The 26,021-nt window shown below is 36.5% G+C and overlaps 5 protein-coding genes across 7 annotated transcripts; 3 read left to right on the forward strand and 2 right to left on the reverse strand.

The window, feature by feature from the left end:
- The first annotated feature begins 2,027 nt into the window (after nt 1–2,027).
- Nucleotides 2,028–8,554, forward strand: LOC120201175 (auxin response factor 19-like). 3 transcript variants are annotated; one of them, XM_039201837.1, is made up of 13 exons: nt 2,028–2,734; nt 3,397–3,509; nt 3,610–3,705; nt 4,111–4,167; nt 4,283–4,438; nt 4,546–4,630; nt 4,780–4,870; nt 4,957–5,121; nt 5,227–5,422; nt 5,740–5,878; nt 5,965–7,709; nt 7,920–8,110; nt 8,198–8,554. In XM_039201837.1, the coding sequence occupies exons 1-13, from the start codon at nt 2,692–2,694 to the stop codon at nt 8,376–8,378; spliced, it is 3,258 nt and encodes a 1,085-aa protein (XP_039057768.1). In that variant the 5' UTR covers nt 2,028–2,691; the 3' UTR covers nt 8,379–8,554. The 3 variants fall into 3 exon arrangements, with proteins under 3 accessions (XP_039057768.1, XP_039057775.1, XP_039057779.1); XM_039201844.1 differs by having other exon boundaries at nt 2,029–2,734; nt 5,974–7,709; XM_039201848.1 differs by lacking the exons at nt 2,028–2,734; nt 3,397–3,509 and having other exon boundaries at nt 3,639–3,705; nt 4,111–4,171.
- A 2,907-nt stretch (nt 8,555–11,461) lies between these two features.
- Nucleotides 11,462–12,170, forward strand: LOC120201237 (ethylene-responsive transcription factor ERF017-like). Its single transcript, XM_039201892.1, has one exon. It carries the CDS (start codon nt 11,496–11,498, stop codon nt 12,054–12,056), a length of 561 nt encoding a protein of 186 aa, XP_039057823.1. The 5' UTR covers nt 11,462–11,495; the 3' UTR covers nt 12,057–12,170.
- A 1,435-nt stretch (nt 12,171–13,605) lies between these two features.
- LOC120182087 (pectate lyase-like) lies at nt 13,606–14,958 on the reverse strand. Its single transcript, XM_039187132.1, has one exon. It carries the CDS (start codon nt 14,956–14,958, stop codon nt 13,606–13,608), a length of 1,353 nt encoding a protein of 450 aa, XP_039043063.1.
- Nucleotides 14,959–18,013: 3,055 nt separating this feature from the next.
- Nucleotides 18,014–19,921, forward strand: LOC120201208 (20 kDa chaperonin, chloroplastic-like). The gene is made up of 6 exons (XM_039201867.1): nt 18,014–18,121; nt 18,233–18,417; nt 18,677–18,856; nt 18,946–19,101; nt 19,463–19,540; nt 19,620–19,921. Exons 2-6 carry the CDS (start codon nt 18,235–18,237, stop codon nt 19,791–19,793), a joined length of 771 nt encoding a protein of 256 aa, XP_039057798.1. The 5' UTR covers nt 18,014–18,121; nt 18,233–18,234; the 3' UTR covers nt 19,794–19,921.
- A 3,278-nt stretch (nt 19,922–23,199) lies between these two features.
- Nucleotides 23,200–24,234, reverse strand: LOC120201225 (protein TIFY 10A-like). Its single transcript, XM_039201888.1, has 2 exons — nt 23,967–24,234; nt 23,200–23,868 (listed from the first exon to the last, which is right to left on the reverse strand). Exons 1-2 carry the CDS (start codon nt 24,121–24,123, stop codon nt 23,429–23,431), a joined length of 597 nt encoding a protein of 198 aa, XP_039057819.1. The 5' UTR covers nt 24,124–24,234; the 3' UTR covers nt 23,200–23,428.
- Between the last annotated feature and the right edge of the window lie 1,787 nt (nt 24,235–26,021).

The raw sequence follows: 26,021 nt of genomic DNA on the forward strand, positions 1-26,021 counted from the left end.
TCTTCTTCAAGTGGTACTGCAGCATACCTGACCGGATTGGGACATACCATAAATCTGTACCTCAAACCATCAACTTTAGCACGTATTTTTCTTTCTATCCTCTCCTTGATCTCTGCAAATGTGATGTCCCTTTTAAACATCATATTTATAGGTGTTTCAGACTGAAAAATAACTCCGACCTCATTTTCCAATCGTGAAAAATTTGTTGCTCATTTTCTCTACACGTAAAAATATAGATATTCAGAATAAATTACATTAATAATGTAATGAAAATTAATTATTTACAAAACTATAAATAATAAATATAAATTATGTTAACAATTGTTTTATAAAAATAATACTTAAATACATTATTATTACGGTAAAAATATCAGGATTACATAATGGGAATTTTTTTCCCACTAAATCAAAATAAAAATTCTAATAATTATTATATAAAAATACAACTAAAAATTACACGAAAATTTAAATTAACAATAATACTCAAACTTAAATTTTTTGTATACCTAATCATCAAACTTACATTTTCTAATTTTAAATTATCATTAGTACTCTAAATTACATTACTATGGTCTCATGAACAAAATTTAAATGTATCATTCTCCTAACATATATGAGCATTCTTTCAACACGAAAAAAACAGAGTTCGCATGGGAAACGAGAAAGAACTTACGTGTTTTTGAACGACGTTAAACCAAAGCTCGAAAAATTACCGAACCAACAAAAATCTCCAATATCACTTCAAGTAGCAGCTTCAATTGAATCTAATGCAAAAAAAAAATTCCCTCACTTGCTTCTGTAAGTTAAAACCAACTGCATGCAATGAAATACAATACCCACCCCTATTTTATAACAAGTAATTGAAGACTTCGAGTAAATTATTAGTCTCACGCTTCAGACGAATCTCACGCTTCGGCCACAAAGAATACAGACGCATGCAGAACGAATCTCGGAAGAAGAAGACGCCGAGATTTCACGACCACCTGCAACCAAATATTCTCCATGTATATCTTAAGACGCCGGGAAATCGAACGCCCCTGTAACCCTATTAACTAAAGACGCCGAGCACTCCTATTATTATTGTATTGAACTGTTAAATCAACTCTGCATGCATGCAGAGATGAAGACGTTCAGGCCCCCATAATGCATGCACGATTCAGAGAGTAATGCAGAGATTCCCGCCAGACGACAGGTGAAGACGCCGAGAGATCCACATTGGCATTCCTTGTAGCATGCAGAAGACGCCGAGAGATCCCGCAGTCCAATTGCTTGAAGACGCCGAGCATTCCCATCAGACGACAGGTGAAGACGCCGAGAGATCCACATTGGCATGTAAAAATTAACCCTAAAAACGCCGGGATATCCAAGTTGAAGACGACGACAGCCTGAAGACGCCGAGCTTTCCATATTTCCTATAGCAATCACCCCATTTGGGGAAATAATAATTAAAGTGCATTATTTGGGGAATTAAACCTCCCCGTATGCATTATTCCGGCAAAATAGCCCTAAAAAATTGTATATTTAGTTTAAAAATAATTATAATTTTATAATATAAAAAATATTTTATACTTTAATTATCTTAAAAAATTTAAATTTACATTATATGAAATCAATCAAACTTCAACGGTTAAGGAACGTGTTGTTATCCATTGAGTTCCTAGGTTTGAGCGTCGTATATGCAAGGACGAAGTCATGATTATAGTTCAAGAGGACAAAGTATAATTGACGGTATAAAATGGAGGGCAAAATCGAATCGAACCGAACCAAAATTTAAAGGTCTTAATATGTGTTTACCCCTATATTTTGTAATGATAAAATAATGAGAGACAGTGTCCGCACCCAAGTCCTAAACGGCGAAAAGGATGCTACCAATATAAACGGTCAGCCTATTAACAGCCTAACACCACGCGCGAGAACTCACTCTCGCAAAGATTAAAACTTTAATTCAAAAAGTAAACAACTTTTTTTTTCATTTTCTCCCTCTTGCTCTGTTGAATTTACCAAGGTCGGATTGCTTCATAGTTCAGCCTCCACAATCTATTATGTGTCGGCATGTTTCACAAATTATATGTATAAACAGAAGGAAAAATAAAAAAAAGCTGTGTCTTTTCTGCTCTGCTTTTGCTTTGGCTTTCGGTTCTCTGATTTCCCGGCGACAAGCGTGTTCACCTTCTCCTTGATCCTATAAAGTTCCTTTCTTTTGTTTTTTGTTTTTTCTCTTTCGAAAATGTTTCTAATTGTCGGATTCTAGAACCCAAAACGATGAGCTTCGACTGAGTCGAGGAGCAGTTTCGGAAACCGGTTGTTAACGTTCCTTACAGTTAGTTCTTCTTAACCGATTCAGACGTGGAATCTGGTTGATTCATTTGGAGTATACCAAATGCTTGAAATAGCTGACAGTCAAAGCTTTTCACGAAGCTAACCGAAGAGAAAGCATAAAAGTTTTGGCTTTTGGTTTGCTTCCTAAGTTAGGGGTTTCGGATTTTTTCTGGGATTTTAATGTTAATTGGAGGAGCTGCGGCGTTTCTGTAATAGTTTTCCTACAAAGGGTTGCTGCTGCAAAATGGGGGTTTTTTTTGAAGGGTTGTGAAGAAAGTTGATCTCTTTTGTGTTATGTTGGAGCAAAACAAGTGATTGGATTCCTTAAGAAAGTTTTTTTTTTTTTTTTTAATTTGATCCAAGATTCTAAGCATGAAGGCTCCACCAAATGGATTCATGGCAAGTGCTGCAGAAGGTCTGGTTTCTCTTATTTCATTCATTTTGTCCCCCTTTAACTCAGTTTTATTCTTCTGGGAGTCAAAATAGTCTTTGGGTTTTCCTTAAATATTTGGTTGTTTTCCTCTGTTAACCAGATCCCTCTAAGCTGTCTTGGTATTGGTTTTGTTTTGATGCTCTAGCAGCTCTACATTTGTCTTGTAAGATGTCACATCTTTTTTGTGAAATCCTATGAAACCCCATTTTCATAAAGATGGAAACAAGCAAATAACAAGACTAAGAGTAAAGGATATGGTAACCAAGGTTAAACTTTCCTCATTTTAATGAGGAGAAGGTTTTGGGTTTGGGATCAATCATCATTTGCAATTTGAAGGTTAAAAGAAGAAAGAAAGCATGCAACAATATATATATATATATATATATTTGTCATGTTTAAATATACAGAGTTGCATAAGAATATTCATGGTAACTTTTAATTGTGGATACCAGGCAATTGTGATTTGTTTTTTGCTTTGAGGCCTTAAAATTAATTGCTGCCTTGTTTATGGTTCAAATTTTGGAAGAATGTGGATAGAGATCTTTTTGCAAGTTGATGCTTTGTAATAATTTTAGAACTTCCTCTTTGTGTGTCCGGTTTTTTGGGATGTTCGATTAATATTCTGGTTGGTTTGTTGAAAGCAGCAGAAAGGAAGAGTATCAATTCAGAGTTATGGCATGCTTGTGCTGGACCACTTGTTTCTTTGCCTCCAGTTGGAAGTCTGGTCGTTTACTTTCCACAAGGTCACAGCGAGCAAGTGAGTTGTTTTCATCATTCATTCCTATGGAGTAAACTTGTTCTCCTCGGATCTGGCGTTTTATGGAATTTTCTCTGATTATGATATGCTTTTTTCCCAGGTTGCAGCATCAATGCAGAAGGAGACCGATTTCATTCCAAGCTATCCTAACCTTCCTTCCAAGTTGATTTGCTTGCTCCATAATGTAACATTGCACGTAAGCAAAAGCACCGCACCGTTATCCCAATTTTCTTATATATTCGGTCATTGAAGGGGAAAAGTTTTTTCCTAAATGAGCTTTGTGCACGTATCAGCAACTTTGGATTGATACTATCTCTTTCATATTTTAGACGGCCTTTCTGTTTAATTGCCAAGTCGTTTGTTGGCATACGTACTTGGCGCATCCATGTGCTATCTGGTTCGTTGTGGACCTTGTGGTTGTATTGACTACTTCTAGGAAGCTATTGTTAGGTGCTGAGTCATATTGCAATATGAACAGGATCGATCTTTTTATAGTATATGCTTGACGATAACTTTGTAATGGTCAAAATGATGTATGGAAGGTAAGTTGTATGATTATATGAGTTTACTAATTGGTTCGATTATTTAAACTTTGAATCAGGCTGATCCAGAAACGGATGAGGTGTATGCCCAGATGACTCTTCAACCTGTGAACAAAGTAGGTCAGCTATTCAATTTGAGAATTAATTCATGGATATTGCAGAACTGCATCTCTTCCTTTTATTTCCCCTTCGATGAAATATGGTATGAATCTCTAAATTATTTTTCGACAGTATGACAAAGAAGCGTTACTGGCATCTGATATGGCCCTCAAGCAAAGCAGACAACCCGCTGAGTTCTTTTGCAAGACTCTTACAGCCAGTGACACTAGCACTCATGGTGGATTTTCCGTGCCTCGACGAGCAGCTGAGAAGATCTTCCCACCTCTGGTGCTTAGAAACTTTCAATTTTAGCTTTCTATTATTAAGATTTGAGAGGTCTGATGGAAACATTTTGCGTTCATTTTTCTTGAAATCTGAATGATGATATTTGATAGGATTTCTCGATGCAACCGCCTGCTCGGGAGCTAGTAGCTAAAGATTTACACGACAATACATGGACATTTAGACATATCTATCGAGGTATCTTTCTCTTCAAGATGTAGTTAGTAATCTTTAGGGTGATACTAATAAGTCAGCGCATTTCGTTCTGCATATTATGGTAGCTTATTTAATGTTGTAGGCATTGGAAACTGAATAGCATATCTAAACGATTAATGGCTTCTTTCCAGGACAACCAAAGCGACACCTTCTGACTACTGGTTGGAGCGTCTTTGTTAGCACGAAAAAACTCTTTGCTGGTGATTCCGTTCTTTTCATAAGGTATGATTCATATACATATATACCCGCAAATTCACACACATGCACTAACACTTGCTGCTTAACCGAAATTCCTTGCTTAAATGTAGAGACGAGAAGTCTCAACTTCTCTTGGGTACGAGGCATGCAAATAGACAACAGCCAGGTCTCTCATCCTCTGTAATTTCTAGTGATAGCATGCATATTGGGATCCTTGCTGCTGCGGCTCATGCTGCGGCAAATAATAGCCCGTTTACTATATTCTACAATCCAAGGTATCGATGTAATACATTTGGTCGTATATAGATTCATGTTTATTTTCTAATCATCAAAAAAGGATATTCATTGAAGGTCTAAAAAGATTTTATTAATATCGACAGGGCAAGCCCTTCTTTGTTTGTGGTACCCTTAGCGAAGTATGACAAAGCTATGTATACCCAAGTTTCCCTTGGCATGCGGTTTAGAATGATGTTTGAAACAGAGGAGTCCGGGGTGCGCAGGTACATGGGCACTGTAACTGGTATCAGTGACTTGGACCCCGTGAGATGGAAAAATTCACAGTGGCGTAATCTTCAGGTGTTTTTACCGACATCCCGAGTGCCAATATTAGCCTTTCCTTTTCCTTTAGCGAATTATTATCATGCAAATATTAAGTTAAATCATGGTTTTGTCATTCATAATACATTGCTCTATCATGGTGATGAATATCTCGGCATATGTCCTTCCGGTCTTGTTATTTGATTGTGCAACTGTTTAAACTGATTCCGTCATCGATTCAAGATTCTTCCCGTGTTGAATCATACATTCCGTTTGAATAATACTTGCTCTTATTTTAAAGTCAAGGTGATGTTGCACAAGGAGAAAATACCAGTTAATTTTTTTATTCTCAACAGGTTGGGTGGGATGAATCTACAGCTGGTGAGCGGCCCGGCCGAGTTTCAATTTGGGACATTGAGCCTGTCATAACTCCTTTCTACATTTGTCCACCTCCGTTTTTCAGGCCCCGGTTCCCCAAGCAACCCGGGATGCCAGGTAAATCATATTTGCCGTACATATCTTACTTTAAACGTTGACAAGTCATAGGAAAATTCGAGAACTTAGTTTTAATCTCTTAAAAGATTTTGCAGATGATGAGTCTGATGTTGAGAACACCTTCAAGAGAGCTATGCCCTGGCTTGGAGATGAATTTGGCATGAAAGGCGCCCCTAGTTCCATCTTCCCGGGTTTGAGTTTAGTTCAGTGGATGAGCATGCAACAGAATAATCAGTTCCCAGCTGCTCAATCAGCTTGCTTTCCATCTATGGTTTCTTCAAATCCGCTCCATAATAGCCTTAGCACCGATGATCCTGCCAAATTATTGAATTTCCAATCTCCCGGGTTAGCTCCGCCGAATATGCAATTTAACAAAGCAAATACAAACCAAGTCAACCAGTTGCCTCAGACACCTATGACATGGGCCCAACAGCAGCAAACACTACAGCAATTGCAACGACATCAACAACAACAACAGCAGCCTCCGCCTCAGCCTCAGCCGCAGCCACTGCAGCAGGAGCAGCAACAACAAAAAGGACAACAGACGCTACCACCGCAGCAGCTGCAACAGCAGGCATTCATTCCGTCTCAAGTAAATAATGGAATCATCGCCTCTACCCAGATCCCAAATCAAAATTTGCATCAGCCGGCTGTTTACTCGCAGCTTCAGCAGCAGCAATTGCTGACGAGCAATAGCCAGTCTGCTCAAACCATCCTCTCGGCCAATAAAACTTCATATCCTTTGTCGTCATTACCGCAAGATACACAGATTCAGCAACAGATGGAACAGCAAACTAACCTCATACAGAGACAACAACAACAGTTGCAGCAGTCATCACTACAATCGTTGCAACAGAACTTGTCGCAGAGTACACAGCAGCAGCCGCAGATGCTGCAATTGCCTCAGCAGGGATTCTCGGAGCAACAGCTTCAATTACAACTGTTACAGAAATTGCAGCAACAGAAACAGCAGCAATCATCTCAACAGTTACTCTCCCCTGCTGGATCACTGTTGCAGCAACAGCCGACCCATCAACAAAACCAACCGTTGCAGCAATTGCCTCTTTCACAGAGCCAATCACAACCTCTCGGAAGCAATGGCTTCTCGGCATCAATGCTTGTCCAGCCTCAACAACTTTCGGTGAACCAACCTCAAGTTCATAACAAGCCTCTTACTGCTATGAGAACCCATTCTGGTCTTACTGATGGAGATGCACCTTCATGTTCGACCTCTCCTTCTACCAATAATTGCCAGGTTTCCCCATTGAACTTCCTGAACAAAAACCAGCAAGTACCGTCCATGTTGGTGACGGATCCACTTGTTGAGCCTGCAAGTACCCTCGTTCAAGAGCTACAGAGCAAGCCTGATATAAGAATCAAACATGAACTGCCCACCTCTAGAGGACCAGAACTGTCAAAGTACAAAAGTAATCAATTAGAAGCATCCTCTTCCGGAACATCATACTGCCTGGATGCAGGAACAACCCATCATAATTTCTCCCTCCCTACCTTTCTGGAAGGTGATGATCAATCACATCATCGGAACAATCTTCCATTTACAGCTAATATTGATGGATTGGAACCTGACACTTTGTTATCGAGGGGATACGACTCTCAAAAGGATCTTCAAAATCTGCTTTCCAGCTATGGTGGCCACCCAAGAGATATTGATACAGAGTTGTCTACTCCTGCAATAAGCTCTCAGTCGTTTGGTGTGCCAAACATACCTTTCAAGACTGGGCGTTCTAATGATGTCGCCATCAATGACACAGGAGTCCTAAATGGCGGATTATGGGCCAACCAAACTCAACGCATGCGAACATATACAAAGGTATGTAACCATAACCCCAATGATTATGGTTATGCATGTTACCGGTTTTATTCTAGATACAAATTTGACATCTAGATTTCCTGTTGCAATTACAAGTTCCTCGGTCGTCTAAATCTACGAATAATCCTTCCCTCATTATAACATGGTCAATTGTGTGTCTGCCTTTCGCTGAAAACTCTAATGTATGGTGCTGGTTTTAAATAAATGAAGGTGCAAAAGCGTGGCTCCGTAGGAAGATCAATTGACGTGACCCGCTACAAAGGGTATGATGAACTCAGGCATGATTTAGCTCGCATGTTTGGCATCGAGGGGCAGCTGGAAGATCCACAAAGCTCTGACTGGAAATTAGTTTATGTGGATCATGAAAACGACATATTACTTGTTGGCGACGATCCTTGGGAGTAAGTGAAGAACCCCAATTTGAACTCCTTTTAACATTTACATTCGGTATCGATGCATCCTCATCTGAATTTCTAATTCCTTTGCAGAGAATTCGTAAGTTGTGTTCAAAGCATAAAGATACTGTCATCTGCTGAGGTACAGCAGATGAGCTTGGATGGTGATCTTGGAAATGTGGCAGTTCCCAATCAAGCTTGCAGCGGGACCTACAGCGGAAACGCATGGAGAGGACCATACGACGATACCTTGGCTGCTTCATTTAACAGATAAAAAGGTTTTGAAATTCTGATAGAACAATGATTCGATAACGTATATTCATCTGTTGGGAGGAAGATGATTGTTTAATAAACTTTTAACAGCAACTCTCTGACTTGACCTTTGTATGGTGCCATAAGGGACCATTGATGTACAACCATTATATTGATAGAGCTGATCTGATTTTCTTCTTTTCTCCTGTAAATGGATATGATGTAAGAACACATCCTATGTCTTGTACAAGTTAGCATGAATTTTTGTCGCAGTCGCACGTCGCAACCGATGCTTCCTTTTACCTGTTTTCGGCTATCGTCGATGATGAAATACGGTATGGTTCGTCACATGGAGGGGCAAAACACTCGACTCAAATATGATAAACATGGAGCTGGACTTGTTTTGAAGTTGATTGATAAGTTGAACAACCTCACGTGAGGCAAAGCCAAGGTAGAGAGATTTAGAGATCGTGCATGACGTAAAGCATAAGCGCGTGTGTCAGATGGTATGTAATGGTCCCAATGGGCGCTTTGGACACCTCGGTTCATTGTCTATTTTGGATGGCGATGCTTTGTTTCTTTACGTTGGATTATAAAATTATGTGTTTAATACTTAAATTATTAGTTTTGATCAATTTAAATATCTAAACTTTTAAAACTTAACTCAATCCGAGTTTAAAGTGAATCCACTCGACCCGAAACCTTACATGACTTTTGAGATAAAACCCTATTATGATCTAAAAGAATATAAAATTATTAATTTATTTAATAAATATGAACTTAATTGAAAAATAATATAAAGAACGTCACTCTTGCAATTTTTCCTAAATATATAAGGTATTTTTATATTATTTTTTGGGTCGAATCAGGTCAAATTTTTTTACCTTGAACTTGACCCGAACTTATTCTCTATTTTTATATTTTCTATAATTTTTAGGAAAAGATTTCACCAAATTGTAGCATATAAAATTGATTTTGTGGTTCAGCCGTGCATGCAAGTGGTGTTAACTAGTGTAGCGACATGTCTATATGGTTTTAAAAATCCCCTAATAAACAAGTCTCTGCCTTGTCCTTTTCCTTTACTATTTTATTTTTAAACTAAAAAATGGTAAATTATAAATTTTATCACTGAACATTGCTCTCTCTCTCATATTTTACTCACTAAACTTTAAAAGTTTTCACTTAGGGTCTGTTTGTTTCCCGTAATTGGAATTACGGAATTGGTTTTTCCCGAATTCCCGTGTTTATTTCACGTAATTCGTTTTCCGGAAAATGTTTTCCCGTGTTTGTTTCACGTAATTCGTTTTCCGGAAAACGTTTTCCCGTGTTTGTTTCACGTAATTCGTTTTTCGGAATGTAATTCATTTTCCTAGTAACAGAATTTCCTTTGTGTTTTCTGTAAAATGACTTACGGATTCATTTTCCATAAGTCATTTTTTCGAACTTTTCACTTCAAAGCAAAAATACTCAAAATAATTTTATTTTATGAATTTAATATTAATAAAATATTTTAATATCATTTTCATCAAAATTTTAATTATTAAAATATTTAAAATATATTTATTAATATTTATAATAATATAATATTATATTTTTAATATTATATATAAAATAATCAATTATATTATAATAATATAAGATATTATATTTTTATTTTAATAATATATAATAAATTTTTTTATATATTTAATAATGAATAATATTATTTATATATTTCAATAATATTTTAGTAAAGATATTAAAATTTACTAATTAATATTTTTAAAATATAATATAGTACTATTACTTTAATAAATAATTAATATAATTTATAAAATTTTATTTCACTAAAATATACCGAAAAAATGTTTAAATAACATCTTCCAAACATCATAAAACGTTTTCCAGATGTTTTCCAGAAATGTAATTCATTTTCCAGAAATGTAATTCATTTTACAGAAATGTAATTCATTTTCCAGAATTCAAATTCCAGTAATTCATTTTCTAGTAATTCAAATTCCAGTAATTCAAATTCCAGTAATTCATTTTCTGGAAAACCAATTACAGCTAAACAAACAGACCCTTAATACATTAGGGTTTTTATCACTGAATTTTACTCTCTCCTACTTTGATCACACCGTCGTTAAATAGCTAACGGTGTTAAATGGGATTGTAAACGAGAGGAGACAAATCGTGAGCTACTCGAGATCGACTCGGTCAACGCTCGATAAATACTCTACTCGAGTTTTTAATGAGCCGAAACGAACTACTTGATACTCGACTCAGAAAGCTTGAGAGCATCTCGAAAAAAATTATATATTAAAATTTTATTTTTTTAAATATATTAATAATATTAACACTTATGTGTTTACTTTTTTAAAAAATGTATTATAATGTTTTCATGTACTTAAATTTCAGGTTTGAATTTGAGCTTCAACCGAATTAAGTTTAAGATTTTTTTAATTTCGAGCTTTGACGAGCTTCAATTCATGATTTCAAGTTTGAGTCGAGTTTGAAAATTTTAGACTCGTAAGTTTTCGAATCAAGTAGAGCTCATCGATACTCAACTTGAACATAATACTCGAGCCATTTTGGAAAAATAAAATTTTCACCAAAACAAAGTCTTTTGTACCTATATAACTGTTCATTTTAACGTCGTTAACTATTTAACGTCCGAGTGACAAAAAAACCTAATGTATTATGTTCAGTGAAGAAATTAAAAAGATTTAAATACAGTGAGTGAAATATGAGAGAGAGTGAAGTTTAGTTATCAAATTTGTAATTTACCCAATAAAAAATAGTTAAGTAGTTCTAGATGTGGAATTTATGCACGTGAAATAAAAAGCGCCACGTGGTGGAAATATCACCTGGGACAACCTCCGAACGCGTAGCGACGCTAGAAAGGGCCTTTGACAATGCGCCACGTCGGCATCGTGAAACGCTTTTCGGCTGCCAAACGCTATATCAAACGCGTCTCTTCGTCTTTGACTGCTCACTCTAAGTCAGAAACCATGGCTTCCCCCTTGTAGCTATAAATAAGCCGCAAATTCTCCCTGTTTTCTCTGTATCCAAACAACAAAGATAATCAAATTATCTGCAGCCAGGAATCAAAAATAAAAACAAACAAACAAACAGAAAGAAAACTCAAGATTGCCAAACAATGGTGAAACACATAAGCGAAAAGCCTGCTGCCGAGAGAACCGAATCGAAGTTCAAGGGCGTTCGCAAGCGGAAATGGGGGAAATGGGTATCGGAAATCAGACTGCCAAACAGCAGGGAAAGGATTTGGTTGGGATCTTACGACTCAGCCGAGAAAGCAGCCCGCGCTTTCGACGCCGCTCTTTTTTGTCTACGCGGCCGTTCCGCCAAATTCAATTTCCCCGATAACCCACCCGAGATTGCCGGCGGCAGGTCTTTGACGCGGCCCCAAATCCAAGCCGCCGCAGCCCGGTTCGCTAAATCAGAATCTCCGATCGGGTTATCGGAGGAATCCAACACTCAAACGGAATCCCCATCGCCGTCGGTCTCGGACACAGAGTTGCCCATGGACGAGTCGTTTCGGGATCTCATGACAACCGGGTCAAGCAATTTCGGGTACATATTCCCAGAATTCGATGATTTCTCAAGTGGTTTTCTCGGATCATCGTTGCCCAGCATCGGATATGAAGAGGAGAATTTTGATGGGATCTTTGTTCCAGAATCTTTTCTTTGGGATTTCTGAAAACGGGTCGACCTGGGCATTTTAGTATCCAGAGTTGGATCCGGATATTTGGCGGGTCTAATTTTGTACAGCCCAGCCTTTTTGCTCATTCATAGAAAGATCAAATCATTACTAGAAATGTATTTTAATCCTTATGACGAATGTAAATTAGAGCTTATATATATATATATATATATTATTTTTGTAATTTATTTAGCAATTGGTATATTTTTATTTTATTAATATTTAACTTAAACAACTAAAACCGAACCGGTGGTCTCCGTGGTAAAATAATTTTTTGTTATTCCTTGATGATTTGGAATCGAGCACTGTAGATACCAAGAGTTTGAGCGTTCAATATTAAAAGGTTGAAATTTTATCTTTGAACAGATATCGTATGTACTTACCCATATTAATAAAAAAATTAATATACTTACTATATATATATATATATATAAAATTTTTTAAATCAATTCAATATTTATATAATGTGGATCTAAAGTAATATATTTATTTATATGTACATTTAATAATTAACAAGATTTTATCTAAAATAAATATTCTTAATTTACTTAAAATTTGACTAGAATAATCTATGTGAATATAACATTAAATTTAATAATTATTTTATTAAAATATTAATCATATAAAAATGTAGGGTAAAGTACACAAATTATCCCTGACTATAAGATATTGTTTTATTGAATCTTTTGACTATTAAAAGTTACAAAATGGCCACTTGACTATTTGTTATATTCCAAACTCGTCATTTTTCGTTAAAAAAATTACGGTCATTTGAGTTGGACGTTAGCATGCTGAATGATATATGAGTCGTTTGAGAATATGAGATCATATTTTATCATATCTCGGTCAACAAGTTAGCCTACAACTTAGACTACCGTCAATTTTGTAACGGAAAAGGGCGAGTTTTGAATATAATGAATAATCCAGTGATCGTATTATAACTTTTAATAGTTAAGGGACTAAAAAAAAACTTCCTATAGTTAGAAGACTATTTTGTAACTGTTAATAGTCGAGTGACTTAATAAAGCAATATTTTATAGTCAATGTACTATTTATATACTTTACCCAAAAATTTATAAATGTATAAAACTCAATTTATATTTTAATACAAGTGCATTCCTCTCTTACTTATGATATAAGAAAAAATTAAAAAATACTTAAGCAAATTTTAAATCTAATAATAAAAACTAAATTTAATTTTTTAACCATTTTTTATACAAATAATTAATTACTTTTATGAACAATTACTACCTAAGAAGACAAGGAGAATTTTAAATTTAATCATATTATTTTTATTATTGATCAATTAAAATAATCACAATTTAAAAAATAATAATAATAAGGAAATATTATTTTTATTAATATCTCCTCCAAATTAAAAAAAATAAGTAAAGAAAATTCTTGCACCTTACAAGGAAAAATTAATTTAAAAAAATCCAGCCGGAAATGTTAAGAATACAAGGAAAAAGACATTTCCGTACCATGCATGCATGCACAGCTCATGTCATATAGTGATGAGAAGAAGAAAAACCCCAAACGCCGGTCACTAGCATGGCTTGCCGGGGCTGCAGGTAAGTGCACCGGAGTAATGAACGATGAGGGGCACTTTATGGCCCGACATAAATTTTATCGTTTTCTCAGGCGCGAACTTCTTGATGGCGTCTGGACTCCCTGATTGGATAAAGATGGCGCCGTTCAACAACACATCGCCGTCCGATCTCCAGTCCCAGCACTTCCACACTTCCGGTGCCGTAAACTCCCTCTTCAACACCTCTTTGGCCGCGATGTTCCGTGGAGCTCTGAACCGGTTGCCTTGTGAGATGATCGTGGGGTGGCTGCTGCCGCCGATGGCGTACATGTTCCAGAAAGTGTAGTCGTTGTTGACGACGTGGACGAAGCCAAATCGAGCTCTCGGCATTCTCTGTACAAGATTTTTGCCGAAACGGTTGAACGCGACGGTGACCTGCATCTTCTCGTCCTGCGTGTAGCTGTCGCTTGATCCGAACAACATCACGTCGTTGTGATCGGTGATATGACAATTAGAGATGGTGATGGCGGTGCTACCCTGAATGATGTCGATGATGCCGTCGGAGCATTTGTAAATCGAAAGATGGTCGAGCCAAATGTTGGTTGCTCCGAAAATGGAAACCCCATCGCCGTCGCTCCTCGTCCTCAACCCGATGTGATTGGCGCCGTCCTGAATCAGCCCGCCTTTCCCCGGAATAATGTGGTGGATATGGATGTTATGGATGATAACGTTCTTGATAAACTGGATGGTAAAACTAGCCCCATAAGCAATATGCACATTAGCTCCCCGACCATCGATCGTTTTATCGCACGTCATAATGAGCTCCTCCTTCAGTCTGATGATCATCCCCCTCGAGAAGATGATCCAAAGCGGCACGTTCCGGGTGACGGCGTGACGTAAAGTCCCCGGCGCCGGGTTAATAACATCATCGGAACAATTTGTCACGACGTAAATTTCTCCATTCTTTCCGCCGGTCACACCACGTCCGAATCCAAGAGCGCAATCAGCCAGCCTCTTCCTATTCTTTTCCCAGTTAGGATCACACCGCCAACACTGGTCGATCGGGTTGGTCGCCTCACACTTAGTCTCTCGTCTCTTCCTCCCCAACCTCGCCAACGACCGCCTCGACGTGGCCGTGCCGTTAGAACCGAGCTCCGTCAACGTGGCGGCGACACGGTCGTTCAGATGATTCGTAACCTCCTCCGGTCTGGGATTATACTCTCTTTCCAGATTCTCTTTTGCCTGCAATTCACGTTCCCTCCAGTAATCATCGTACTCGGCGATGTGAGCCTGCGGTGTCGGGATTATTACAACAAACAACAAACACAACAAACATAAACTAAAACCTTGGTTCCCCGTAGCGGCAGCCATGATTACAGCCCTTGTTGTCCTCAGGCTTTGATTGTTCAAGTCCTGTCGAGAAAGGAGCAAGAAATACAAGTTTTATTTGATACTATACAAAGAATTTCCAGGCCAAAGTCCTGCACACAATTTATTCGATTGCAACAAGACCCTGACCGGAGATAAGCCAAGCCAAGCCAAGCCAATAGCAATGAGATACTCACGTCGATGCTCATCTAATATAGGGTGCAATCCGCTACTAATACGCCGAGGCGGTTAAGGTCTTTCCATGGTTCAGAAATTTAAGGTCTTGGCTTGCGTCTTCCTCGCTATTTGCTTTCTAAGCAGTTTTCACAAAGTTTTAGTCTTTAAAATATAGGGTAAAGTACACAAATGGTCCCTCGACAATTATGAGTTACAAAATAATCCTCCGACTATAGAGTGTTGCTTTGTGGAATCCCTCGACTATTGAAAGTTACACAAAACTCACCCGACCGTTCATTATGTTCCAAAATCGTCTTCTTCCATTAAAAAAATTGATGGTTGTTAAGTTGGACTTTAACATGATGACTAGGATGTAATAGTTGTTAAAAATTCTGGGATCAAATTTTATTATATCATAGTTGGCAAGTTAACGTTCATCTCAGAATGCCGTCAATTTTTTAATGGAAAAGGACGAGTTTGTAACATAATGAATAGTCGGGTGACCATTTTGTAACTTGTGATAGTCGAGGGACTCAACAAAGCAACACTCTATAGTCGGATGATCATTTTGTAACTTAATAAAACAATACTCTATAGTTGAGGGACCATTCGTGTACTTTATCCTAAAATATATTCCTTGTTACTAAATATGAATTTAGGTATGATCTTAATTCTAAGAGTTAATTACATCATATATCCCTAAACTATAACTCTTTTAAATTGATCATTAAACTTTTAAATATTCCAATTTCATCCCCAAACAATAACTCTTATTCTAAATTTATCCTTAAACTTTTAAATATATTAATTTCATCCTTAAACTATGACATTTTTCTAAATTGGTCCCTAAACTTTTGAAATTTCCAATTTCATCCCAAATGCATCCAAATATATAATTATTTTTGAACATAATTTAACCTAAATTTTGGGGACTAATTTAGAATGGATATCATAGTTTGGGATAAAATTGAAATATTTAAAAGTTTAATGACTAATTTAGAATGATAGTCATAGATTAGGGATGAAATTATAACATTTAAAATGAGAGACATACTTTGAAGATATGTGATGCAATTAACTCGAATTTTTTAAATCTTAGCAAAGTCATATAATGGCATAAAAATTATTTAAAAAATGAGAGCATTTCTTAAGTAAAATGATTCATATGAAAGTTTTTTTATTCATGTGGTCAAAGCATGAACACTGTAAAAGTTCAAGGACAATCAAAACAATTCATCTTAAAATAAATATAATTAATAATTTGACTTTTAGTTTTTTCAAAATCATACTTAATATTTAATTTTTTTTATTTTAGTACCTCATTGTTAAAATCTTAATGCATTTAGTACCCAAATTTTCAGTTTTAGTCTATTTTAATACCTAAACTTTCAATTGTTTTCAAAATGTAACGTTAAATTTTGAACGAGGGTACTGAAATGAAATAAAAAATAAACTTTAAGTATGATTTAAAAAAAAATAAAAGTTTAAGTATTAAAATAAAAAATAACTAATAGTTTAAGTACTAAATCCATAATTTATCCTATTAATCAATAAAGTAGATTATACAAAATTTTAACTATATTTTCATCTAAAAAATCAAAACAAAAATACACTATAAGACCAAATCGAATCAATTTTTTATTAATCTATAATAAGTATAAGATAATGTCTGTTTAAAGATAATTTTTAATTTTTGGATATTGAATATTCATACCTGATATTTATGATGCTTGAACCCAGATTTTTAAAAAATAACAATAATTCTTTTATTACATAGACCACTTGGTATATGTTAATTGAATCAATTTTTTTAGAGTGAATATATATATATATATCATGTTTTACGGGCTAAAGTGCCGAGGTAATGCATGTGGAATGTTTATTTCCTAAAATAATGCAGTCACACGATTAATTCTTCAAATGGGGTGAATGCTACAGGATTACATGCAGTACTTGAGATCTCTAGGCGTCTTCAGAGTTGATCAAATTTATCGGCGTCTCCAGCTTTGCTGATCTCCTCCTCTGTGAAAGAAACTTGAAGCTGTTGGCAACATTTTTCAGCTCTTGGTGGTCAATTGCACCATTTGAATCATCATCTACAAAACAAAACACAATACAACCGTCTCAAATCATAACAGAAATGAATTGGGGAAGAAAGGGGGCATACCAAACTGCTCAAAAATAGCTTTGCACTTCCTTAAGTTCTCATCGATTTTAGGTAATTTTAAGATTACGGTGTTGAAGGATTTCATTGCAGTTCCTGTAGATGCCCTTCGCTTCATGGCTTCAACCAGTTTAGCTTCTAGTTTTGTTTCAAATGATCTGTCGTTTTCGGTTTCGCCTCCCATTTCCAACCAAAAAAACAAATGGAAAATGATGGGAGTTTAAAAGCAAAGCTGGATCCTTTTAGTGTTCTGGCCCACATGCAACAACATCAAAGTTTCAGGTCCCATGCAGCAGCAGCAAAGCTGAAGACACCGAAAAATCTTCTCTAACCATGAAGACGCCGAAAGATCCCAAACATTACATGTAATCTTGTAACATTCATCACATAAACATTACATGTAATCTTGTAGCATTCATCACATTTGAAGAATTAATCGTTGACTGCATTACTTTGAGAAATAAACATTCACTTTAGCCCATGTTTTACGTTAACCTATAAGATGTTGTATGTTTCGACCAATTAGACATCATGGTTTTATCCAAAAATCTCTGCTTTCTTCTTGTTGTTCTTTGTGTGTTCATCTTGTTCCTTTGAGCGCGTGGGATATCAGCCATTCATATTATCTTGGTGGGAGTCTAACTTGAACCGCTTCGCAGAGTGAGGCGCGTGCTTATCAATACCTGCCCGAAAAACGCCAATATTCTAGAAGTCTCTAAATCAAGTGATAAAGCCCATTTAACAGTAGGGTTTTTATCTTCTCAGACTGCTCCAGTTTCAAGCAACTAAACGAACCCTTATCCTTTTCCATTATCTTTCTCAAAGGTATGATCTTTGCTGTTCTTCCTCTTTAAAAAGCCTGGGTTTTTGTTCTTAAGAAAATTTGGTTTACAAAGGGTTGGATTTTGTTTAATTTTCGGGGAAATTTGAATGCAGAAATGGCTGCTTCTCAGCTAACGACGTTTTCACTCACAGCACCAGCGAAGAACTTGGCTTCATTTGAGGGGCTTAGGCCGTCCACTGTGAAATTCGCTTCCTTTGGAACATTAAAGCCCGGGGCTTTGTCCCACAGGTCCTTTAAAGGTTTGGTTGTTAGAGCTGCTACCGTTGTTGCCCCAAAGGTAATTCAATTCCTCTTGTTGTTCGACGAATACTCGAATGCTGTTGTGTTGTTGGACTGATTCTGTTTAGGAATTATGGGGTTTTGGAGTATGTCGATGTATTGCCTTGATTGTATGCATTTTTATGTTTTAAATACGTTAAAGATGTATGAGACTTGGCATGGATTTGTTGCTATCGGCTTATTTTAACTGCGAAAATCGAGTAATCTATTGTGAATAGGCGGAGCGAAGGTGATTGTTTGTTCTCTGCTATGTGCAGTATACTTCAATTAAGCCCTTGGGTGATAGAGTGTTGGTGAAGATCAAAGAAGCAGAGCAGAAGACTGAGGGTGGAATTTTGCTTCCAACAACTGCTCAATCGAAGCCTCAAGGAGGTGAGGTCGTCGATGTTGGCGAAGGGAAGACTGTTGGGAAGACCAAAGCGGAAAGCTCTGTGGAGGTGAATTTCATGGATGAGATACGCTTCCGAGCTCTTTTTCTCTTTGTTTTTTTCGTTATTGTACTTATCCTACACTGTGTTTGTATTAGACTGGAGCTCAGGTCATATATTCCAAGTATGCCGGGACGGAGATCGAGTTCAATGGTGCAAATCATCTACTCCTAAAGGAGGATGACATTGTTGGAATTCTTGAAACGGATGACATCAAAGATCTCAAGCCTTTGAACAACAGAGTTTTCATTAAGGTCCGCTTTCTTTAAAAATATGCATGTTTGGTTGTCATCCCAATCTCCTGTTGAAGTTTCAATTATTAATGTGAGGAATCATGAGTTCGTTTTTATTTGGTTGAATTGACGAAGAATCAGTTTCTTTCTCATTCCCAAAGTGTGAGGATGACCTTCCCTTGTAATTTAGTATATCTTGCGATACTGTAGTGATAGACGAATGTGGCTCTCCTTTACAGTCTATTAATTTCCGATGCATCTTTGATCACCATTGACAAGTGATCCTTACACTGGTAACCGACAGAAGAAAGTAATGAGTTGGGCATTAGTCCATGGTAATTGACTTCAAAGCACTCAATGTCGTGTTTGAATTTTGATGCAGGTTTCGGAAGCTGAGGATAAAACCGCTGGAGGTTTGTTGCTGACTGAGGCAACCAAGGAAAAACCTTCCATTGGCACGGTGAGTAACAGTATTGGGAATACAGCATAATTACTATGTTGTGAAATGTGGTACTTATGCCATGAACTAAATGAAACAGGTGATAGCGGTTGGACCCGGTACCTTAGATGAGGAAGGTAACCTGAAATCATTATCAGTCACACCGGGAAACACAGTCCTGTATTCAAAGTATGCCGGGAATGACTTCAAGGGCAACGATGGTAGTGATTATATTGCTCTGAGAGAGCCTGAAATAATGGCTGTACTCTCTTAGTTGTCTAGTGAGATTGTGCTTTAGGTTTTTTAAGCTAAAACTGGATTCTAAGGATGAGTTGCTTCAAAGCACATGGATTTTGTAATTTTTCCCCTTGAATACAAATGGTTGCAGCCTTTTGTAAGAAATGGCTTGTCAATAACATGCTTAGCTTCTATTCTCCACCACTCAACTGGGGTTTTGATTTTTCTTTTGATCATTTCCTAGTTATGTCAAGGACGAGGAGACGACGTCCGATGATCGGAAAATTGTCTGAGCTCTTGGTTTCCGGCAAAAAAACCCGGATTCTTTAGGGATGCTGCTACAAGCCCCATGAGACCATTAGATATCAAAACCCCATCGCCAAGAGGTATGAAGAGATGAGATGATTTAGATATGATTTAGTTAGCCAAGGAATGAGTTTAGTACACAAGATGAGGGTACAAACAGAGAATTTAGCTGTCCAGCCAAAAAACAAAAGAAAAAGGCAACAGCAGACGCATCCTACAGTTTCTCCCCGTGAAGCAATTTTAGGAGCAGGATCCCTCCGATTACTGGTAGTACATAAGCTGCTGGGTTGTTGCAACGTGTTGGTATCCACCGTCGTAGATTGCTTGACCAGCTGCAGCAGCACCCATTCCCATGGCTGCCTGCTTAAGGGTGTGTTGACCCTGTGGATGCATCATACTCATTAGCTGTGCACCACTATATTTACTCATTGCCATCTGCCGTTCATAGGCAGCAAGGTCGGCAGCTGAAACAACAGTAGAGCTTGTTCCTGGTGCAGTAGGTTTGCTACCCCATGAGCACCGCAGAATTTAAGCATTTTGTAGGTCATGCCACCAAAAATTAAATTTGTACCAACCATAATTATAGCGAATCTAGAAGCTTGTCCGGCAAAAACACTCGTACCAACAACTCCACACCAGAATGGATGAGGGTCGTCTGTGACATCAATTTATCAATACAAGTATGGTAATTGAACCACATTAAAAACCATAGCTACTGCAAAATCTGAGGTTGGGTTTCAACACTGAAGGATGGCCTTACCAGAGGTTCTATTTGTCGGCTCTACAACACTTTTGGCATCCGAATTTAGTTTCTCATCATTTGGAGTGGCACCTTTTGCAGCCCAGTGAAGTGACCAGTGTACCTGCTGGTCCCTGAAAGAAACAAAGCCAAAACCTCTTGAACGCCCAGTTTTTTTGATCCCACATGACCCTTGCATCCCTGCGCAAGGTATGTCTTTCAGTCAGCTATCCTACTAGTTGAACGTTGATTACCCCGAAACCCCTTTAATTGATAAGAGGTAATCTCAATGTAAAATGAGAAGCATCGACACTCACGAGCAAATAGAGTACACAGAAAAGCATGCAAACAAAGTAGAATCTGTAACTTCAGGACTAAGGTCACCAACAAAAATGTTGTGATGGGATAGAACTCGTCGGTGGATATCTAGAGACCTGATGTATCCTCCCTCTGACTACTAGCATATGCCCAATTAACTTTGCCTATATTGGACATGAACACTCGTTACCAGGGATTTAAATAGTAGCCGGATAGCGGTATAGCGGCCACTATATTGAGATCGTGGCGGCATCCGAGACCGCTATTGTGAAAAATAGTGGTGTGAAGCGGAATCACACATAGCAGTGGCTCGCGGCCGTTATTTAACAGGTAGCGGCCAATCACGGCAATAACAGACCATTATTACGCTATTTTATTTTTGTAAAAAAAATCAGAATTCATTTAGAAAAAAATTATGACCATATATCCGCAAATGCAAAGACGGCTGTAAGTGCAATTTAAATCCATGCTCGTTACAGTAGCAAAAAGGATCACATTTACGCTACACAATTAAGCTGGCTAATTGCATCAAACTATCAAAAATTATTTTTGATTATTAAATTATTTTTTAGAAAATAAGATAAATAATAACGTGAAAGTTAAATAAATTTATTAGATTATTTTTTTCAATTAAATCGTCAAATTATTAAGATGTTATTAATAAAATCATTACGTTAATATTCAACATAAATAATAACGTGAGAGTTAAATAAATTTATATAATAATACTTTTGATTTTTCTTACTTGTACATATATATCAATTTAATAAGATAAATTTATTTAACTACCAAGATATAAGTAAGACCACAAATATAATTATATAAACGTACTTAACTATCATGTCATTATTTTCGTTAAATGTTGATAATTTAGTGGTCTAATTGAAAAATAATAGTTTAAAGATCAAAATAAGATTAATGATAAATTACACATTTAATATTTAAACTATCAGTTTTAGTCCGTTTTAATATCTAAATTTTTAATATTTTTAAATCATATCTGAAGTTTAGTTTTTATTTCATTATAATACCCCTATTCAAAATTAATGTTAAGTTTTGAATTTTTTTGAAAGTTTAGGTACTAAAACAGACAAAAACTTATAGTTTAGGTACTAAATGCATTAAATTTTTAACGGTGGGTACTAAAATAAAACAAAAATTAAACGTTAGGTATGATTTTGAAAAAAATGAAAGTTTAGATACTAAAATTGATCAAAATTGATGGTTTAGATACTAAATGTGTAGTTTACCCTAGAATTAATATCATAGTTTAGTGAATATTTGGATAGTTTACCTTTAATTTTCTTTCCCATGGCTAATAAGATTGGAGATTAAATTACAAAAGGGTATAGTATAGTAGAGGCCACTAAACTATACCCAAATGATATTTTAAGCCATTAATCTTTAAAAATTATAAAACAGCCATTAATTTATCAAACTATTAAATCACCACAACATTACGAAATGATCATTAAATTATGAATCATGAATTTGAAATAGGGATGGCAACGGGCCGGGTATTGGTCCCGTCCCCGTCCCTGTTTAAAAAACCCATACCCGTCCCGCTTAAAAAACCATGAGGATTTAAACGGGGATCCCCATCGGGTAATCGGGGAAAACCGCAGGGAAACGGGTATCCCCGTTTAGCATAAACGATTATTTAAATGAGTTTCGGGCTGGGTATCGGGTAATTGGGGGCGGAGATTACTAAACCCGTCCCGTCCCCGTTTAACATAAACGGTTTTTCTCCGTCTCCGTTTAGCATAAACAATTTTTTCCCGTCCCCGTTTAATTCGATTTTCGGTTTTCCCTATCGGGTTCGAATTTTTTTACCTTCCCTAATTTAAAACACTCAACTTAAATTGAGGACTAATAATAACCCTCATAAAAAAAGAATTCGACTCAACTCGACTCAAACTATTACGGGAATCGAGCAGCCAAACCGAGCCATGATTCGTCGTTGACAGGCTTGGAAGGCGATGCTTCCGGGTTACTTATCTAGTATGGTGCTCTTGTAGTGATCCTGTAAATTTTATCATACAAGGACATCAAACACAGACAGACACAGGGGGACATGAACTTGTTAATAAACACTGCATCTGCTGCAACTTTATTAAGGTCTTATTTCGATGGATACAACGGCCGACGGTCGATTCCGACCGGAATCGACTCGAATCCTAAACATTCTCGAACTTTACTACGAAATCAGATATAATCAAGGACACAAAGAATTGAGTCTAAATCACTATGTCAAAAGCAAATTACAAAGGTTTTTACAGTATAGTTTGCTTTATTTGATCTCTAGGTGCCTACCTATCCTTTCTCTTCGCCAGGAACCGGTGGAGTGAAGCTCTCCTTGCAATCGGTAAATGTGAACCGCGAAGTGGAGAATTAGGCTTACCGCCGGCGGGAATCGGCGGCTGAGCAGATCGCAGGCAATCTTGCGTTACGGTGTTGCCAGCTAAAAGCATGATTTCGTTAGCTTTATCGGCGGGGAAATCGTTGAAGACAATCATTTGTCCACCGTAAAAGATGGTCATCTGTGCAGTTTGAGGCTCCGTCGTCATAGCCGGATTGTTCAAGGCGGCGATACTAGAATCAACCCTTTTCGGTCCATCGTCCGGTGACGGAAAACCGGCTTGATTAGGGAAGAAATCCATCGATCTCGGTTTCCGAGTCGCCGCCACGACGTTGAGGACACAATCATCACCGGACTTCTCATTGACTGGAAACAAATTCATGGTTCTCCCTGCAACATATCCATAAACAAGACTACAATTTAGACTCAAAACAGGGCATGAAAATCTCAAGATCAAAACTTGAAAAATTAGGAAATGAAGAACTTACCATCAGCTTCAACGTTGCACGTCATTCCCAGATTCAGATCACCAAAGCTACCTTTTTCCTTCAAGTACTGGCTCAAAAGGCTACATGTTTGCGCGAAGCTTGACTTCTCCGGTGACTGAACCGGTTTCCGACCCATGAATTCCGGCGAACAAGACATCTTCAGGCAAAACAGAACACAAAGATTTCACCCCTTCTGCTCTTTTGGGTTTTCAGGGATTCTTTACAACTTTACTTAGCAAACTAAATCAAGAAGCAAGAGATTTTATTCATATGAAAAGACCGAAACTGGCTTTTTATTGTCGTCTTTGAAAGGAGAAAGGTAGAAGAAGGTGGGCTAAAAAAGCACGAGGAATAAATGGAATTTTATTTACACGTGTTGTTTTTCTTTTGGTGTCGACGACGGCGATGTTTGATCAGTTTGTGGTCTTTTTTTTCTAACACGTTTTCAATATTTTTAAGACGACTTTTAATATTTGAGGTGCATTTAACTTGTTGTTACGTACTTTCGAGATAATATGAGTATTGATTTTTTTGATTTTTTCATCCTTTGATCTTTATCGTTAATTGTGTGATGAATCTGAAATTAAATTATGTTGGTTGATTTATTATTTTTTATAGTCCACTATTCAAAATGATCATGCGTCACCTGAGATATGTCTCGTTAGCTCGTTCTTTAAGTTTTTAACGGTAAATAATAAAATGATACAAAAATTAACTGTTAAGTATGATTTTAAAAAAATTAAAAATTTAAGTACTAAAATTGATAAAAACTGATAGTTTAATAACTAAATGAGTAGTTTATCAAAAAAAAATCCAAAATGGCGTTTAAAATAACAGCATTCGGCGTGCCTTTCCTTTTACGAGCCGTCCTGCAGATGCGAGAGCCACAATTTAAAATCACCGCCTTCGCTTCGCTTCTCATCCTTGAATCTCAAAACAGGTAAACGGCAAGCGCACGTTCTTTCCTCCAATAATATTTTGACACGTTAAAATCAGTTTTCTTATAAAATGGGTAAATTACGCATTTAGTACCTAAATATTCATTTTTCAAAATTATACCTAATATTCAGTTTTTGTTTCATTTTAGTACTATATCATTAAAAACTTAACGAGTGGTCTCATTGTTCGCCCTATATACAACCTCCAATTGTCGTATCCGTCGATCAATGAAGCCTAAACTTTAGAGCTCACACTTTTTTTGACTCCATAAACGTGATTCAACATCCGTTTCACTGAAAAATACCTCAATCTCTCCAAATCGACGATGAACTTTTTGACTTCTTCATCCTCTAATCTCCGTCGTCAACTGTCCAATGGGCCTGAAACTGGACTATATTGGTCAACTCGTCATTCTTTTGGAGTCCATCGTTCGGATTTGTAGTCCGTCCACCGGAGCTTTGCCCTGTTAACCCGACCGTTAAGTTTTTAACGATGAGGTATTAAAATGAAACAAAAACTAAATATTAGATATTATTTTAAAAAAAATTAGGTACTAAAATGGATCAAAATTGATAGTATAGGTGTTAAATATGTAGTTTACCCAAAACTTATAGGCTTAAACTAAAAAAATACATTTTTTTATCAAAATAAGTCTTTAAACTATTACATGTAACCAAATTAAGCATCTTAATTATTTTTTGATCAAAATAAGTCCCTAAACCATATATCCTTTTTTTCTTTAAACCCCTAAAGACAAATACCTAATTTTATGTGACATGCCAATATCTTATTAGTCGAAAAAGTAAATTATAATTGAAAAAATATTAGGACTTAAAATAATTAAATATAGTAATCTAAGTATTTAGTTGGACAGAAAATAGTTTAGGTACCTAAAACAAAAAAAAAATCAATTTAAGTACTTATTTTTACTTTTAAGCTAAAAATATATAAAAAGTTGAGGTAAACTTATTAAGTGACTTAGGTTGTAAAATGTAGTGTTGTTTTTCTAAAATATTTGGATTTAATTAGCTATATTTACAAAATGTGTATAAAAATAAACGAGTGAACTTGTAAAATTTTAGAAAATAAAAATAAAATATCAATATAAATTATAAA

This window comes from Hibiscus syriacus, unplaced genomic scaffold (assembly GCF_006381635.1).
Source record: "Hibiscus syriacus cultivar Baekdansim isolate YM2019G1 unplaced genomic scaffold, ASM638163v2 tig00000340_pilon, whole genome shotgun sequence".
NCBI lineage: Eukaryota > Viridiplantae > Streptophyta > Magnoliopsida > Malvales > Malvaceae > Hibiscus > Hibiscus syriacus.